At 44.3% G+C, this 19,843-nt stretch overlaps 1 protein-coding gene across 1 annotated transcript; it reads right to left on the reverse strand.

Moving 5' to 3' along the window:
- Positions 1–7,874: 7,874 nt before the first annotated feature.
- On the reverse strand, positions 7,875–19,605 carry T265_09516 (hypothetical protein; the record flags this gene model as incomplete). The annotated part of the gene is given in 12 exon segments (XM_009175610.1): positions 7,875–8,281; positions 8,292–8,466; positions 8,503–8,650; positions 8,806–9,029; positions 10,057–10,278; positions 11,953–12,529; positions 13,428–13,559; positions 14,004–14,058; positions 15,206–15,409; positions 16,420–16,555; positions 17,631–17,789; positions 19,333–19,605. The coding sequence occupies 12 exon segments, from the start codon at positions 19,603–19,605 to the stop codon at positions 7,875–7,877; spliced, it is 2,712 nt and encodes a 903-aa protein (XP_009173874.1).
- Between the last annotated feature and the right edge of the window lie 238 nt (positions 19,606–19,843).

Below are 19,843 nucleotides of genomic sequence, written 5' to 3' on the forward strand. Positions count from 1 at the left end.
TCATATCTCTCCGAAAAGAAAACCAGTGTTTCAAGTATGGAGTAAACCGAGGCTATCCTCGTGTTTGGAAGCACCAAGCAACCTTTGCAATCTTCGACACTGTTTCAAACAGGTTACACCTTCAAAGATTTAGCATAGCTGAGTGGCGCTGCTGAATCAAAACTATCGCCTTCAAAGCGTAATTGCCCAGTTTTCCGTTCCCGTATAGTAACATACAATGCAGCAGCATCACCAAAGACAATAAGACCAGTGTTGACAGTGATGCTTCACTGTCGTGCAATCAAAAGGTCTACTTAACACTTGGAGCCTTGAATTGAAAAGAAACGGAAGTAGTGGGTAAAGAACGAACTTGGTACTGTCTTGTCGCAGGTATACTGAAGTTCCCACACCTTCACCCGCTCAGTCAAACGACCTGGAGAGAAACCGATAGCACGAACGCCACTGACTTCAATTAGCCTCCATTTCTCCAACCAAGCACAGGGGGTCACATAGACTCCAACCTGGAATGCGGACCGCGCCATCAACACCTAAGCTCTTCGTAATCTCTTTCACACCCCTCTGCCAAGTCATACAATGCAAACCCACTGATCAACCCATCGTCTTCCACACTTCCATTCTATGATGAGCGAAAGTGTAGCAGCTAGAACCAACGTACCATCATCGGTGGTTAGTTTATAGCTGGTAAACTGAAACTGAAAACCGAAGCGTCCTCAGTGGACATCACATCAATAGAACAGATTCTCATTAAAGCTCAACCGCAGTGGATACGATTGGTCGTGCATGGGATTGAATCAACGAAGCCTAACATACGATACGATGATTTTGCCTTTACTCCACCAGAGCACGCTGGGTGGAGTCATCATCACTTCTGAAAAGCGAAGATGTTCGTAACTGGACGAAGCTAGGCTCGGGCAAGCATAACATTGTAACAAAGAATACGGATGTCAGTAGATCAGATAGGTGATAGAATGAACACCTTGAACCTCGACCACTTCAGTTTTGACCTGGTTGTTTACTCAAAGACGAGCACTATCAAGGTAACCTCCAATACACCAGGTCTAGGATCATGTCAATATAGAAAACTTTAGACAGGAGAATTCGAGCGCATACGATTGCCCACCGAATTTTCGCAGTGATCAAGTATAATCCAAAATCACCCCATAAACAGGAACATGCGGTACACTTCCAACATGCCAATCTTTTTGGACTGTATAACAAACAAGACTGATAGTAAAAATTAAACCAACCGTATACTAGGAAGCAAAACATATTGGTGCACCTTTCAGCCATTATCCGGCTCGGTATTCGCCAGTATCGCCTAGCAACTTTAGCGCGACGACCTGTCTTTATGTGGCAATGGGATGTTTGTAAACTAATTGCAAAGCGAATCACAAACTCACGCAAACTACTTCTTTCAGCTGGGCGTAGGTAGCCTTCCTCACGAGATCCAGTGAATGGCTTAATAGATTGAGCAAGGTTTGTTGACCGAGCCAGAGTGTAGCTGGACCGACAGAACGATTTTTGGTCGAACTGGGAAACGAGTGAAAATCTGAGTAGCAAACATGTTCAAACATGTCCAGAACTGGGTAAAATTGCATTCGGATGTGCATTTTCCACATTTCATTAAGCCAATTCACTAGACACGGAAGGCGTAAGATACAAAACTTTCTGCGTTTCTGAACATAAATTAACCGGAGGATTCAGCAAAATCAAGAAAAAAAGGAACACAATGTTTCTCACAGACGGTCTCGATCCAACTAGTTGATTAGCCATATTGTGAGGTATTGTTACCTCAGGCAAAACATCCAACAAACAAACTGGTGTAGACCGCTGAAGATCGTCAGCGCATATTGTGACAATGTGGACAGCTTTCAACGGAACTTTTCACGTGTTTCATTACTTTGGGTCGAAAAACTCACATTCGTACGTGTCTCGAGAGAAAGGGGTCCCTCAAAGCATGTGTGATTTTGAACAAGCCATTGGCCGGTGGCTTACGAGAATATGGCTGACAAACATGGATAACACAGATAAAAAGTTGCCACCAGACCCCTTGAATTCAGACTACTGAAGTGGGAAACACCATCTGGAACTTTTATCAGACCTACGTGTACGCATGCGGATAAAAGATGCCGAGGTATATTTCTCTCCAATACAGTCATTCACATAATGTCAGTAGACCGGCAGGTCGCCGAGGAAGTTAAAGCTACCAAGATAAGATCTCGACCACTACGTCCATCTATGGCCGCCCGAGCGTGAATTTTTTATGGCATGTGGCATACGTACAAAAACAACCCCCACTGGGGCGACCAGGCCGTTGTTTACTCAGAGTGTACCCTGTAAAATTATAGTCTGACGGAGGTTGATATCATAGTAATAACTTCAAAAACTAGGGTCAAATTAAGCTTTCATACGTCATATGTAGAGGATTTAGCCTACTAGTAAGACGAAAACTAAAAAAAATCAGATCAAGAAGTCCTTCTCTTGTGCGGGATGAAGAATCTGTCCTCGTTGAGAGGAGCGTTACTCTACACCAGAATCAAGTAGTTTTCTTCTGGATGGTCTTTGATACAAATGAGCACTCGTGGAGAAACAGTTGCAAAGTACTCCGTGTTGCGATCTGGAGTGGGGAATCAAATTTAGTTACAGTGTTGTCTCTCGAGAGAGAGAGCTATTTCCGTGGATCCAAATAATTCCTTAAACTAGAGGATTCCCTTGCGGGGAAGATGACCAGTTAGAACCGTATTGCATATGTTCTCACTGGGGTTATGAAAGTTGACTTGTATCCGGGTTTGTAGTAGCTTTCGGGAGGATGTAAAATTAAATGCTCCATATATTCAGTGCTATCGTTTTCATAATTCACAAAAACTGGCGTAACATGGTGAACTCACGTAATGGTCGTCAGCTGGGCCACTAACAGTCTGCATTTACTTCATCGGGTTAAGCTTGGATAGCAGCCACTAAACAGAGATAGGATAATCGTTTAGCTGTAACTCCTTTCGGTGCCTAGCTCGCATGTCACCAGAAGAAGGCACGAGGGCTGATATACTGCCAGGTTGCCCAAGCCTAAACAGGAGGTTGAGATGCAGAGGCCCCCTCAGGCTAACACGTGTTGCTTCACCCTGTTCTCCTAACCAGTTATCTTTAATTGGTACGTAAACTGTGAAATAGCCTGATGAACCACCCTGTGGACATATTCAAGGCTAAATAGATAACTTCACGTCAATTCGTCAGAAAGCTCACTAACGTAGCGGATGAGTGTTAGCCATCCTCATGACATCAATTCTTTGGAGTTATAGTCAACTAACAGATCTGATTTAGAAGCATAGAGCACTTTCATTGTGGGGCCAACCTACGCAACCGAAAAGGCAGTTGAAGGATCGGGATGTATCTCCTATTTGTTTCGGGGGAGTGGCTGTCTGACTATCTTCAACGTCGTCATCAGTAACAGCACAAAACTACTGTTCAACACCGATGCTTGGCCACCATCTCTTCGAAAGGGACTCCAAGTAAAAAGAATGCCGTGCTCCCAAAGCCGTCTCCTCAACAAGGGTTCCCTCTCGAAAGGACACTTACTAAGAAAAGTGACCAACAGGACCCCAAGCCATACCCTGTGAGTAATACGTACGATCATTAAGTGCCACCTAATAGAAGGTCGTGAAGAAGGTCATCATAAAGCAAGCGTACGACGCCCAGGTTTGTGAAGTATGCAAAACTTAGGACCAGAATCAACCACATGGTTTCCCGGTAGTGTTGAAATGCACAGAAAAAAGGTTGTAGGTACGAAAAGAGTGATGCAACGAAGTTTTTTCGGCGTATAGGATGACGTATTGAAAAGTATAAAAACCTCGCAAAACTTAGAAAATGTCGTCTGAGGTTGCAAAAATACATAAATGGGACTAAAGTGTGGTCTGCTCCAGACACAGCAATGCCATAAAAAATGAAAGAAAGCAAGAAGAGATATGGTACATATTGTCGCTTCGCATGACTCACAGGTCGTTAAGAAAGCGAACAAACCCAGAAGCGAATTGGTTGGAGCCAACGATTCCAAGAGAATCGATACCAGCAACAGCAAGGTTCAATGTGGATTCGGACAGCTACAAAGAGTAGCAAGAGAAAAGTAGGAATCTTGACAACTTTCACCAGTAAACTGTACATATCCTGATGGTCACGTTGTTTTGATACATCCGATATAATGGTGTATGAAAGTGTGAGAATGTGCCAACGGGAAAATCACCAAAATTTTTTTACACCAAAACGAATTTCCGAAATCTGGAAGCCCCTGGTCCCCCTAGATTGGGTACATCTACTACAAATACGAAGACATGAATATGAGAGCTAACCGAAAAAAATGTACCTTTCACTCATCGTTATCCATAGCCGACAGACCGAAGTATGATCCAGTTATGCTGGTATTTGCCATTATGACACACTCCCGCAGAACTCCACAATCCCCGCTGTCACGTCGGACACCAAAAACTACACCCCTATGCTCCACACACAGAATGGGTCAGTGTACTTTACAGCGGCACATCTGAATTGATTTCACTTGTACCAGCATTGTAACACTTCTCACAAGTGAGCGCCACAGACGTATTGGATTTAGGAACGAAGATACACCTCTGTGAACCAGCTGTATTTGCCCTAAGGAATGCAGTTTAAGCATTTTTGGACTACCCCAAAGAGCAACCTGTTTGCCCACATTTGCAGGAGTGTAACTCACCCTTTGGATGGTCTATATTATCAACGGGGTAATAACTTCCCCGGAAATCTTACTTTACTATTTTACGTTAGTTTACAGCGACTTCCACCGGAGACAGGTGAATCGACTTCAAGAACATCCCAGATTTCTACTGCCCGTGTATTACGATCCGCAGCAAGGTCTGAGTATGCTATCCAATTTCTGTTCCACTGTTTCGTCCCGCAGACCACCTGCAGACGAAGTAGTTCAAACTCAACCTTAAATGTAAAGTCAGGCTTTCAACTATCTTCCATTGCGACAACTGATCAGTGGCAACGGAGAAACTTTGGATAGTTCAGAGCCTGAAGACGTGTTCCAGCCACTGTAGTCTGCGTTGCTATGTCAATTCGAAGTGGCCTAAAATGTTATAACAACGGTCTATGACACTAATATTGTATATTTTGTAATTCCAAAGTATTTTGAATATTTTCCTTAATCACCAGGACTAAGCGAGGTAACGAAGTTATAAACGCCATGTGTATGTGTGAAGTTGGCAACCGCGTGATGCTGAGGTCAAGGGTATCGGGCAATCGACGATTGCACTTCAACTTGATCAACTCCAATCGGGACGAAATGCATACTGGATGGTGTTTTCTCAAAATGACGAAACAGTAAACTATAATCCTCAATACTGGATAAATTTCGTAATGATGAATTTGAATTTTGACGAGACAATTCATGCTCAGTAACATGCGTTTGGTAGCCTTCTAAACAGCCTTCTACATAAATTCGGATGCTAGAAAAACGGAACCCACAAAGAATATACACTATAACCAGATGGACGGCTGACACATTCACTTAACTGAAACAGTCCTAGAACCGGATGAAAATTATCCATTCACAAACACTGGAAAAAAAACTAAATTTGTCATATGGTATGGTTATTTGAAAAAGCAAGGTAACAACGAAAAGAACCAAACTTGATCATATGAACATCTGCGGAACCAGCAACAAGGCAAATTCTCCACAAATCTGGTCCCCAACTGCTACTCCTCGGTGCCATGTACACCAGAAATCAATGAATCCGATGCAACCCACCACAGAAGATAGTCAATTTACCGTATAAAAAACAAAGCTCCGACACCGATCTAAACTCACGTCAGTTCGCGCCCAACTCAATCTATCAATGAATTTCCTAGCTATAAAACGTGTGCCACAGGCACATTGCTTCCAGCTGCTACGGTTTCGGGAGAGTGTGGGACATACAGTCAAGCCTTGAAGGCGATGACGTTCAGTTTATTCGCAAATTGGGTAGCTACGCATTGGAAGCTTTAATGAACGAGCGCCATTGACTGCTCGATTGGACCAGTTCCGCCAATATCATTAACCACTGGTAATTTGAGTCCCGGGGTCCCCATCCAGGGAGGCGGTAGTTGCCAACCCGACTAAATTTACTAGCCAGTTTTTTTTCGTACTTCGTTGCCAGGTCATACACTGTCCATCTCTCGGTCGCTTCCACTCAGCACAGCGCTGGAAAAAAACAGCTCTATGAGGCAGACGGTCTTTTGGCATGTAGAGTACATGACCCAACCAGTACAACCCATGAAGCGTGAGTAATTCATCTATCGCGGGAGAGTTCCTTCTTCCTAAAACCATCTGGCGTATTTCAGCATAACTAAACTGATGTTCCCACCAGATCTAACCAATACTGTGGAGACATCGATGATCAAACACTGACCTCTTTCATGTGTCCTCTGCGCGTAGGGGCCACGTCTCTGATCCGCAAAGCAGTATGGATCGCACCATCGTAGTGTAAAAAACTCTTCCATTGACAGACAAGCTCACGTCACGCCGGCTCCATAGGTGTCGGAGGTTGGCAAAAGCTACCCCGGCCTTTCTGATTCGAGAAATAATGTCATCTCCAGCCAGTCCACCGGAGCTTATACAGCTGTCCAGGTAAACGTCGATTGGCTCGCCTGCAAGCAAGAGGTGTGGGTTTGATCCCATCCAGTCTTGTAACATCACTCAACACTTTGCAGGTGTGAAGCACATGCCAAACCCTGCGGCAGGGTTATTCAGGTAATTTACAACCGTTTGCATTTGAAAAGGACCTGAACCAAGGAGAGCAATATCGTCTGCATACTAAATGTGTGTGAGGGAACGTCCCGAAAGCATTTCGACTCCCGAGGTTTCAGAGGCAGGCAGAGAAATTTCAAGCAGTATATCAATAACAAAGTTGAAGAGGAAAGGGAAAAGAGGACAGCTTTGTCTTACACTACTGGACGTGGGGAACTCAGGCGAGAGCTTCCCACATACTCGTACGCGCCCACAGGAGTTCGCATACAGTGCCCTCATAAGGGAGAGAAATTTGGAAAAAAAACCTTTGATCGCCAGACACTACCAAAGTTGCTGACGATCGACAGAATCAAAAACAGCTTTCAAATCCAGAAGAAGGACCAACGCTGGACGGGACGCCTGAAGGAGTGGCACTGTTCCAAGATTTGTCTCAAACTAAAGAGTCGATGCATCCTCGCCCAGGACGAAACACAACTTGGTTTTCACGAATCTGTCTCTTCCGAACCTTAGATGCAAAGGATATCAGGTTGATACTGCGTTCTTGCTCCCTTTTTGAAAACTGGGATGACGGTCAAGGAGCTCCATTCGGCTGGTATTCTGTTTCCGTTCCGAATTTTCTGCAGTATGGTTGACAGACTGTTCAATAGGACCTCCCCATCTTCTCCGAAGAGCGCGGAGTGTAGACCATCCGAGAAAGGTGCCTTATCGCGCGCTGGACTTCGGTTGCTGATGGCGCTTTGGTGTCAATGTTCCATTCGGGTCCGCTTCGTTATTCCAGCGGGTGTGTCGCAGGAGACCAGCTGAATTGTTCTTTGAAGTGCTTAGCCCACAGCTCAAGATGACGATTGAGAAAGTGAATCGCTGTCCCGTTTTTTTCGCATATTTTTTCACTAAATTTTGACCGGCTGACTGAATCAGTTGAAACAGCGCACGGCTGTTGCCTGCAGCGAAAGCGTTCTCCACCTCCTGGGCTTTCGAAATCCACCAGCGTTCTCTGCCATTCTGCAAGCTCCTGATTAGCCGGTGTTTGAAGGATTTGCATGCGCCACTATAGTCGCTAGTTGCTGGTATGACCTTTCTGGCAGCAACAAGATCCGCTGATCTCGAAGATATCCAGTACTCATTTAGTCGAGTCAGATGTGTTGGGCAAAATCCTGAGAGCAGACAGTATTGCTTCGCTAACTCGCCTCCATTCATCCTCCAAGCAATCTTCATCGTCCACATGACTGTGCGTTTCTCGTAGCTTTCTAGCCAGATCAGCTCTATACTCTTCAGTTACTGAAACTTGTCGAAGTTGACGAACCGAACTGCTCTCCTTTGGCAAGCGCAACGCTGAAGGAAAGCGCAGCGCTAAGCGGGCCCGCACGGTGGCGTGATCAGAGTAAAGTTGCGTACCCCAAAATGAACGACAATCCTTAACTGAAGCTCTCCATCGGGAAGTGATAGTCATATGGCCTCGGTAGCTTGGTATATGCGTTTCTGCTAGAAATTCGTACCGGCCAGGAACAGACGATGATCTGCACACAACTGAAGAAACCGCTCCCATTATCCGTACGCTCAGCACTGACTCCAAATCGACCACCTAACTGTGCTTCTTCCAGGCTTAGACGTCCAACTTGGGCATTCACATCACCCGCCAGGATTACTATATCCGTGCATCTTGCCGACCGAAGCAGTCGTGACAGATCTTGATAAAATTCGTCCGTCTCAGTCTAAGAACTGCTATCTGTTGGGGCATATGTTCGTACGACACACAAACACCGTTTACCGCATCGACCTGCGCTAATCTTACTTGAGCCAGGCAACCGCACAGCGCACAGGCGACTGTTTACTGGGATCCAGTCCAGTAAGCTGCTTTCAGCCTTGGGGCTGAGTGCAACTCCCACACTAATGCAACTGATGACCAACAGAATAACAATGCTAAGAGCACCTTAACAGTGAAAAATTGGCGTCGACGACCTTGTTAAAGCCGCGTCATAACTGCGGCAAAAAATCGACTGGACTAGGGAACAAAGATACTCACCAATGTTACATCGCCACTCTCGTCATACTGCTTCATTCGCTCGAGGAAACTGATCAAACTTGTCATCGATAGCTCAACACGGTTCAACAAATTCCAGGTAGTTACGACAGGTGAATTGAACAACAAGACATAGGCTGGTAGCCCCTGGTCAACCGATTCGGTCGGCGACCGACCTGTTCGGAGTAACAGAGCTGAGTCAAGCAGAGCCAGTGCCAGTTGAGTACGCAGTTCCGTTGGAAGAACAGAAAGTGCCTGATTTCATGGAAAGATAATATTCTGAATGTAAGTATACACATATACCTAAAGGTTAAGACGCATTTACGATGACCGTCCACGTTGTCTTTTTGTAATCTGAAGAAATTTAAACTGGCTTTCGACCATTAACATACATATGGAGGCGTGTTGGGAAATTGAGCTGAGTTGCTGTGCACTTTACATAACGATGTAGCTGAAGATTTACCACTATCTTGCAATGTTATACAAATGGCGGTTAATTTATAGCTGCATATACACACTAGACCAGGTCCAACATCGAATTCTGTCGGTCGTTCCAATCGGCTCTGTAGGCCCCCGCCTAGATGTCACTTACTTCATGTACTAACGGTATTGCCTCAGCACAGCTCTCGGTCCGACACAGTGTATTAAATGCATTAAAACCGATGAAAAACGCATGCACAGTGTTCGCACTTAGAGCGTGTGCAAAGGCAACATTCTGGAAGTTCGAACGCCTTCTGAATACGACATTAGTAAGTGATACTGAAATCTAACTGGCTGTTGGGTTCCAATTTTCGACCAATCAGAGCGCGCCTGACGCTGGACTAGAAAGTCGCCCGATTTTCTTACCAATCAAGTGCAAATTAGGCCTAATGGCCGCTGCAGCGCCTAATTGCGAGCGGCAAGGCGATTTTGGCATAAGACTGCGCCGGACAGGAGCCTAATAACTCTCCCGCTTGATGGCATTTTATTCACTCCAGAGTGAATAAAGTATATAATTAAGCAAGACGAAATCCAAGAAAGAACCAGAAAACGAATAATCGAGAAAAACATTGTTCAATTTCAATCACAACACAAAGCCGTCATTCAGTTTCAAAGAAGGCGAGACATTCTGTCGGATAATGGGGATCATCCTAGTGAACAAATTACCTGTAATGCTTAGGTACAGAAAGCACTGATTTAACCAAATTGTGGTGGCATGCACACTGATTATAAGAACTGCACTAAATTGCACCTAAATTGCATTGGATAGGAAATGGGAACATTATTTCCGCGTCCAACTCACCGTTTCAGGAGTGAATAGGGTGGTGATCAGATTGAATATATGTCCAAAAACGGAAAGATAAATATGCCTCTCGTAAGCATAGGGAACAGCATTGCTGGAAACCAACTGAATCAACTCGGATGCACTCCACGAAGTAGACATGCCATCTTGCTGACTCCAAGTAGATGACAGCGCGCATAGCAGAGGGCCCCAGGGTTCCAAAAAGGCAGCAAAGTTACCAGGCTATATAAGAATAAAGCAGTTGGGGAAAACTGGTATGATAAACAGTAGCAAGATTACCAATAAACCTGAAATACTACGAAGTCAGGGGACTTTCAGTTAACAGCTGAGCCGACAACAGTAAAACTGTCTCGCGAGTTCGACCAAAGGGTAAGACCAGAAAATGCAACAATACTTGTCTCGCAGAGAACATAAAACAGAATAGGTGAATTAGGATCCGTATGCAAATAAAAGACAAGGACACCAAACAGGCCAGCATGGAATAGGGCAGCACTAAAAGGGAGAGGTAGACATTAATTCTGCTCGTGCGGGTAAAATAAACATACATGTACGGGTTCATCATCATCCGAGGAGATAAAAGAGCAACAGTTATCGTCAGGTCTAGTTTGCACAGATTTTACAACCTCTCACAACCTTGTATCGATCAAATCAACTTCTACCTTGATTATTATAAGCTCGAAAAATTGCGTTATCTTCCATCACGAATATGTTTAAAACATGCTATAGGTTTAGAGCAACGACTCTGACAAGTGGTCTAATGCATCGCCACTAATTGCATTGAGTAAAGGCATGTTTATGCCACAGTTTCATTTAGAAATCCAACTGTGGTAGACTCAAAGTCTTAAGGTTTCAGCATCCAAATCCCCAGCAACCTGAACTATAACGCAATCTGCAACACAAATGTCACAGGTACACTTAAGAAACTCCTGCCTTGTGTTATTTGTTAGTTCATTTAATTCGATCGTCTTTCTGTATACCACAGTGACGTTGATATCTGTCTAGCAGTCTACTCAATGCAAGAGAATGATTATGCGACTGTTATTCTGGAAGGCGAACTGTCTCGCAGCATCCGAACTTCTCGTGACCTTCTCCATTCCCTTCCGCCACCTCATACTTGTCTCATTGGCTTGGGCCATTGTGCATACATTATTTAGTGATTTCAATAAATGGTTAGTGCAACAGTGATATAGCCGACTCAAGGCAGATTTCATATTCACGCCTTGTTTGCCATTGCTCGGTCGGACTCTTCTGATATAAAGCCTTTCTAAAAGAAACAAATAGAACGACATGCATCACTGGAAGTAGGAACTTGAACCTACCCAAGCCTGTAATGGAAGCCGACATTTGAGTGGCTATATGAAATCTTTCTGTTCCCTGTCAACAAACACCCTATATTTTAAGGTAACATTGTTCATGCCAATGCGGGGCTGTTTAATGGACTCTGATGAGGGAGACTTGAGAAATGATGTAGGAACAAACGAGATATGAGGTCGGAACACTCAGCTCAACTCACTAAATATCTTAAGTATGATTTATGGCAAAGATTCTCATGGAAATTATATATTGACATTTACGTGAGGAGACGAATTTGATCGAATATAATTGAAGATTTTGTTAAAAGGTCACTTCTTAAAGTACCTAGAAGCCGAATGCACCTTAATCAGTAGTGCCCTTTCCTTAGGAGGAAATACTGTACTTTTTTTGAAAAACCAGCAGCATACAGAAGTACTGAGGAGCAATGTTAGTGAAGTGTGCCTTTCGTAAACGGATACGTTTCCCAGGAACGAACGAACTCGAAAATTTGCCGAATTCCTCCCGTACGACCAGTTTAACACCACTGGGTCCACAGCCTACGGTGCAGGAAAGCCACGATGGCAAGACTTCGTATTAACGTACCAAATCACAGGGATTGATAAGGTCACGTGCTGGTGGATTACGACGCATCATCCAACTGGTACAACAATCTTCTGGGTCAGAGGAGGTGAAAACTGATCCCGTCCGCCTTTTCATACGATCAAGTGGTGCAACGCTAGTTAACATCAAATCGACTGCTAAACGCATCAGACACAGCAGTTCAGCTTCCAGTTGGTATTTGACTTCGGTTATCCCGAAACTCCGGTGTCTCGAATGGTTCACAGCTGATTGACTCGGAGTTGGAAACGCCAAATGCTGGGTGACTAGGTAGTGCAACGCATTGCCCACAACAACCAGCACGTCCAGACAGAACGAAAAGAGCGGGTATCCACCTGGTCGATCACAGTCTATGGTGTTTGGTGTTAAGCTGTTGAAATAACATGAAGAACGAAAAAGCGGGTATCCACCTGGTCGATCACAGTCTATGGTGTTTGGTGTTAAGCTGTTGAAATAACATGATGCGAACAGAGTTTGGCGGTTGGATGAATTCCTCACGACGTGATCGGTTGACGACAGACGGTCTGCATTGTTCGTAGAAATCGTATGGCCGTCCACCGACCTGACGTTTACATCGGCAAAGGAAAGAAGAAGCTACCTGAGCATCCAGAAGGTGAATAACATGAACTCAAAAGCAAAAGAGGAAATCCTCCTGCTATCTACTGCTTCCTGTCAAATTGTAAAAACTAACTGATCGCAGTGGGCAGTGAATAGCCAAGGTGCGAGCACCAAGTAATTGGAGATACAGCTGCCGTCTTATGAACCTGTAGTATGCATCCACTCTGAAACTCACGCACGAAACCTAATAAAGGAAAACTACGACGAACTGGCAGGAGCGATATACTCCATAAAAAATTATGTGGCTAGGTCCACAAAAGCTCAGTCACACGAGGATTTTCACTCCTTTTGAGGCTCGCCAGGTGGTCGTAGAAGTATCGATCAAGTGGCTACTCGGTTAGCAACTACAAACCACTAACCTCAAAGCCCACCACTTATGGAGCTAGCTAATTTGATTTGGAAGGGATAAATGCAGAAACGTCTACTCTTCAGACTGCATTGTGCGCACTCAGGTTCTTACTCAGTACCGCACAAGGTGTGGTTTGTTGTCACCGGGCGCCAACTCTACCGAATGATACGGCTACCCTAGAATGTTCTACAAAAGTGTAAAGGTTGCACAATCGGTTTGATTTTCGCAGGCAACGTTCACTTGTTCGATCAGTGGTGTGTGCCTATCGTATTGCCATGTCTTTTGTCCTTAGCATTTGGTTCATGTCGTCGGTTGAACATCATACATGTAGTGGGCACTTCCGCTTCTGGATTCTCCCACCTAGTTGACTCGCCGAAAGCAGTAGGAGGAGGCAGACGACTGTAGCATGCACGTCCTCAGTAATAATACAAAGGATAGCGAAATACACTCAGTTGCAAACTAATTTGGTTTTCGCGAGAGACTCATCTGAAACCCAGCTGAATCTCTCGTTTGTAATGTTCCCAGGCGACTGAATGTGCTGCACCAGGCCCCCTCAGTTTCAGTCGCTACGATATTCGAGATATCGCAATACATGTATATCCGTAATGCACTACTCATAAGGTTGCTGAAAAGTTGTCGACAACCCACGACCAGTTTCGCCCTCTTCGGGGCTCATCAGGTGGGCGTAGTCCCCGAATTTCCGTCAACCTTATGTCTTACTTGAACTGAGTGTAGTTCGCTAATTTCGGGCAATTTGATTTCGAGTAGAACATATGGTTGAGAGAAACTCGGGGACTGCGCCTACCTGATGAGCCATAAGAAGGGCGAAACCGGTCGTGGGCTGTCGACGAATTCTCAGCAACCTTATGAGTAGTGCATTACGAATACAAAGGATACTTTTCAACAGCACAGTGCCATAATTCTTAATTGTTTATCAGTGTGGCCACTTGCAAAAGATCTGACTACCCTAAAATTTAATGTACTGATCTGTTTCCGCTGTCTATCCGAACCAATTTGAAGGCGCTCATAAAAGGAATAAACGTAAACTACTTTCACGCCTGCCACTTACATCTGCCCCGGAATCTGGTTGTTCAAAGACTCCACCGTACTAACGTATCCAAAACCTGAAACAATGGGGAAAATTATATGGAAGTATACTAGTTTTACCCGGGAAGAAAAATTCAACAGGACTGCTAAACCCAATCAATTAAGACTCGTAACGTATTGGCTAATGATTCAAATGTGTTTGTGAAATTTCAAAGAACTTCTTGATCGAACCGCCGGCATCAGCCATCTTTTGTCCGACATGCTAGCTCCAGCTTCTGAACAGCCAAGTAGGAGCTAAAATGGTACAGAAGTGCCGAGAGTACTGTGCTGATTGCGTCGTTCCCCAAACTTACGTACAACGGTGGATACAGTTAGAAAGAACTTCGCGAAATTTCTAACCGTACAAAGATGAAGTGTGAAAATGCCATTGAAACTTCGCTGACCGAAAATTTCTCAGATACACGTGGTTAACCTTCAGCTGGTTTAACGAAAGGGCAGCAAGGCGACCCGTGGACTTTCATTCTCTGCTGAATCTTGAAAGCGATTTAGCTTACTTACCGTACTCTGAAAAGCGAGCTAGCCAATTCCAAGCAAATCTTAGCGCATGCCCTGAAAATAGGAGAAATTCGGTATCCCTGCTGGTATCAAACACCAACGCCTTCACACATGCACTAAGATGGATTATTGCAAGACGGAACTAAACAATGGGAGAAGAGAGACAATATAAGCCACTGGAACAGCAATGCGAGCAGAGTAAACGATTGAATTCATTGTTTTTCTATATGACGTTTGACTTCGGTAGCCAGAACGTAGTACCGATTTACCTAGTTATTACAGCGTTTCAATTAACCTTCTTACTAACAAAGATTTTCAATTAGGAAGCGTCAACATGGCGAAAAAATGCATCTCAAAATAACCAGTCGCAAAACAGTTCACTAGGTTTAAAGTTTTGCTTCGTGCAGCGTTTCCGTCATTACTCGGAGCGAATTACTGGAATGAGGTCACCAAAACAGGCTAGTGTACTGTTCGCAATAAAGTGTACAAAGGCTGAAATGTAGATGAAAGCGAGCTGCACGTGTGTATGAGAGTTTGAACAGACATCCAGTGGTTCATTTCGCCAAGATCTTTGGAACCTGACAGAGCCATGAAAAACACCACAGTCATCCATCTCATACTTCGATCAATCGTTCTCCATCGTGCAGGTTCCGATCTACACCTTTTCACTTATTGGGATGTTCTGCTGTAGCATCCTTTCGTGTCCAACTGCCATGCTACCAGAAGTAAGTACAGGGTCTGGGATACTGCCAGGTTGCTCAAGCCTAGACAGGGGGAATCGAGAGGCAGAGATCGGATTTGAACCACAGACCTTCCGATCAGTAAATGCGCTCACTAACCACCGAGCCATCTCGCACCTTTCGGTATCTACACCTAAAGCGATAAGATGCAAAGCAAAGTGCAGCCATCTGCATCCTTAAGCCTCAAAACCATACTACTCATCCCTGCGTTCAGGTGTCCGAATTACTAATAAAACAAACCGATGGGGTAAAGTGAGTTAGCTATTTGTCTGTCATATGCAGCAAGATGATGGTCACGCATGTTCAAGTGGATGAGCGCATACAAAAGACACCTGGGTAGCATAGAGTTTGAAAAAGGCAAAGTTCAAGATAGCAGATGTTTGTTTCTGGCACCTAAGTCCTATCGTCTCAACTCAGCCGCAAAGTCAATCCACTTATAGGTATTTCTGAGCTCAGCTCGTGTCATCGCACGAGAGATCAATTTGGTTTGCAACCCCAGTAACGCAGATGGACACCCTATGCCTCAGCCTTATCCGTCAGGCGCCTGGACACGACCCTAAATGAGAAAGTTCAGCTGGGTAGCACAACTCAAAATCACACAATTGCCTTGGTTGGAAAGACCGACCAAGGCATATGAGCGTAATTTGCTGAGTAATGTAGAAATAAGAGTCTGGCATGACAAAGTTGCCAAGATTCTCAGTGAAGTTTAGAATTCAATTGGACGGTTCGATACAGATTAAAATAACTGCGGTAACGTACAACCCATTTGGATGTGCTACTGATGAGGAACGGTCTGTGTGCATTCTTTAGCGATTAGTGTAAATAGCCAGAATCTTTGCGGAATAGGCACCAGGACCACAGGGCAAAATAAGGGCTGACTGCGCAGTAACACGAGGAAACCACAGATTCCAATACAGATGAAAACGATGGGTCCCAAAAAAATCATACGGGCACCAAACTATGCTAGGGACACGGCTTACCAAGCGCTAAAATTCCAGATAACATCTTCCTAAAACCACTACAGAACTCTGCTGGGATAAAACACTAGTAAGCAGTTCTCCGCTTAAAAGTGCAGAAAAAGAAAGAAATACGGAGACTAGGAGAATAACATATGAATTAGGAGAATCCTTTTGGTTGTCATACCAGGAAACAGACAGTGGTTGTTTGGATCCAAATGGAAGTAGATGCGATTGATGAGCTTTTCGCAGAGTCGACTGAGAGCACGCGCCGCTGCAAACATTAACTGAGTTTTTGTGGAGCCAATCATTCCCAGAAAGGTCTGTATGAATGCAGAGGGGGGTATATCCACGGATGTGCTCAGTTCATGATTTTTCCAAAATGCATATTACAACGAAACACATCTTTAAAACTCTATGTAAAGAAGATTACTGAAAATGGATTCATTTAACTAGAAAACAGATGACAATAGTTTCACTCCACACAATGATAAGTACTCGGTGCATACAAAATTATAAAATCGTGTTTCAAACAACCCCTTGAAATCTTATGAGAAGTATCGGAGTTTTCAGACCGGAGCATCATACACTTCCATTGAGAAATTCGCAAAGAGGTTATTAAAAACTGGTAATGGCGATGCGACAGGCATTTCAACCAGCCCCGCAAACAAAACCCAGCGATATACGCACTGGGAAGTATCTAACAGTGTCTAATATAGTAAAAAAAATTATGGAATGGTTGCACGAATGACGTCTTCCCAGGACAGTCGATCAGTTACAGACAATCAGAACACTGGACGTCTAGAAAAGTGGTTTGAAGGCGAATAAAACAAGAGAACGGAGATACAAAATATATAGAGAGATTGGTGTCCCAGATATCTAAATTGTCCGACTGGGCATAGGCGATTCTAAATAACTATTAGACTAGCGTTAATTGCCCTTTCTAACCTATTCCATTCTTTTGTCGGCTATTGTTCACTGAGCTGGGAAGTTTTATACAATCGCCACCACCAATGGGGATGACGTCAGCATTGCTCCAAATCATGCACCAAAAAGATGCTGACGTGGACAACAGACGCTTGTGAACAAAGCCCGATTACTTGCATCTGGATTAGGGAGCCACCGCCGTAAGGTGAGCGGTAAGGATAATAATCACAGCCTACAGACGTGCCCAGTTGTACTGCTTTGCCTTGGTACAAAAAGATTCAGCCACAGTTTACATCCTTAAGGTAAACTTGGTCTGTAAAATGAAGTTGAGCGAACAGAAGTAGTTAGCCAGGAACTTTATGCAGATAAACCGGAAAGCTCTGGCCCGGGGATCGAGTCATGATGTAGTCGGATCATGACGTAAGTCTCATAGAAAATGCTTGGTATATGAGCACACTCGATATCACTTACTTCGACCAATGCAGGTCGCTGAATGAAAACTTCAGCCGGAAAGTCTTCTAGGATGACGTCTTGGAAGAAGTTAATGCCAGAAATCGCAGTCTCGTTATCTGTGGACTTGACTGTGCTGAACGGAGGGTAAGGGCTCGGAGAGGAAAACACCCACCTCACCTGATTGAGGTTAGGAGTACATCCATGTCTGTCTTCGTGAGGAGTAAGGTCGGAAATTCGACGAAAAAATCTTCCATGAAAGAAACGAAGACAGGACATGAAATATCAACATAAACCCCAATCTTAAAAGTAAGCGAATAACGAGCACAACGTTAACCAAGACACAATGGGCGAGATACGCAAGCCATACCGTTAAAAATCTGACCAGATGACAACAAAGGATTACAGATAAAGTTATCGATGGCTTTTGTGATTAAAGTCTCTCCGAATAACGTTCTCTTTTGAAAAAGGTGATCATAAAAAGAGAACGATTTTTCCCCGATCCATTTTGGAGAGAACACCCCACACCAAAGAACGCCCGATCAAAAACTAACTTGTGGAACCACCTGTTACTGTAAGCACAAGTGACTAAACGACATAAAAACAGTTCCGGGGCATGTCATAGGCTGCGCTCAGCAACCAACACAGAACGAAAAAGACAACCGCTGCAACAACCAAAAAATGAAAACCACCATAATCATTATCAGCAGCAGCAATAAGGACACATTAACAGTAAATACTGGTGCTTGACTATCATACAACCACGAGGAAAGAGCGCACTAGTGGACAGCTGAGAGAAAAAAGTGCGGACCTATTGAGAAAGTTCCATATCCTCATGGAAAGCGATGAAGATTTTGGTGATTGCGCTTTAGAATAGCAGCGAGATACACAAATTTCAGTACCGTATCGGAATATGTTTGGAATCGATCCACAAGTTGTCGTTCCAGGCTGTGCACCAAATCTTCATGAAACAACGAATGACAGTGGGCTCTGTCTAGAACTGACCTGCACTACTAATAACACCCTGTTCTTATAAGAAACGATAGAGTCATGAAGTACAACTTCAAGTCATTCGGATGCCAGAAATGAGTGAAGAACTGTCGTTTTGATGAGCTCTGTTCATACGAGTAAGTGATAATGCGCAGCAATTAACAGACAAAACCTGAATGATAACGTAGTTCACCTATACACATCTTGCAGGAGACTACTAGAGGCTTGAAAAACAGCAATAAGGAAGAAGTAAACCAGACGGACCGGAAATCCAGCACTGCAACGTCAGTCGGTGGTGTAAGTGCTCATAATCAATTCGCATTTACAGAGAGATCTGTAGGAAACGATTAGTATATTGTCCGAAACGTCCACGAAAGACCAAATAACCGAGCGAACAACCGTGGATACATTATTAAGTGATTTGGACGTATTTAACTTCAAGGGAGCAGGGCCCCTCTCGAGAGAATCTTCCCCCATAAACAAAGGAATATGCTCGGTCCAAACAGTCTTCCTCCTAAAGGCAAGTCATCTCTCTATGAGACGAGAAATGCAAAGGGTCCTGAGTGAACGAAACGATGTATTGCAGTGAAAACTCGATCTGAATTGTTTCATCTAGATTAGTAGAAATTTTTCACACAAAAACAACCGACATAGTACAAGACCGTCTATATATTCTAACAGAATACGAGAGGGGGCGAAATGGCTTAGGTGGTTAGAGCGCGAATTTACTGACCAGGAAGTCCGTGGTTCGAACCCGGCCTCTGCCTCTCAGCTGCTCCTGTATAGGTACGGGCAACATGGCAGTATCCCAGCTCTCGTGCCTCCTTCCGTTGGCATGGAAGCTGGCCACCGAAAGAGGGCTACAGCTGAACGGTTTTTTGCACCTGTTCCCCATCACTTGTGAACACTGCAGTTTCGAAAACAAAAGAACTATCGTGGGTATCGAGGACCCGACTGAACTCCATCCGAATGTCTCGTTTATGACATCCAACGGAGTGGGCTGCATACAGGTCACCTCGCGTTTCAGGTGGTACGGTATTCAAGATATCGAAGTGTGCTGCCTTGACTTATAAGACCACTAAAAACTCATTTCAAATATCGAGCTAACTGAAAGGACGGTAAAACCGGCAGTATTCCCCAAGGTTGAGTAGTGTATTAAGTCAAGGTGATGAATCTGTTTCATCCACGAGGTGAAGACTTTTGGCCCTGAGTATGAAGTACGCTCATTTTTGTTCTGTATGAGC

This window comes from Opisthorchis viverrini (assembly GCF_000715545.1).
Source record: "Opisthorchis viverrini unplaced genomic scaffold opera_v5_279, whole genome shotgun sequence".
NCBI lineage: Eukaryota > Metazoa > Platyhelminthes > Trematoda > Opisthorchiida > Opisthorchiidae > Opisthorchis > Opisthorchis viverrini.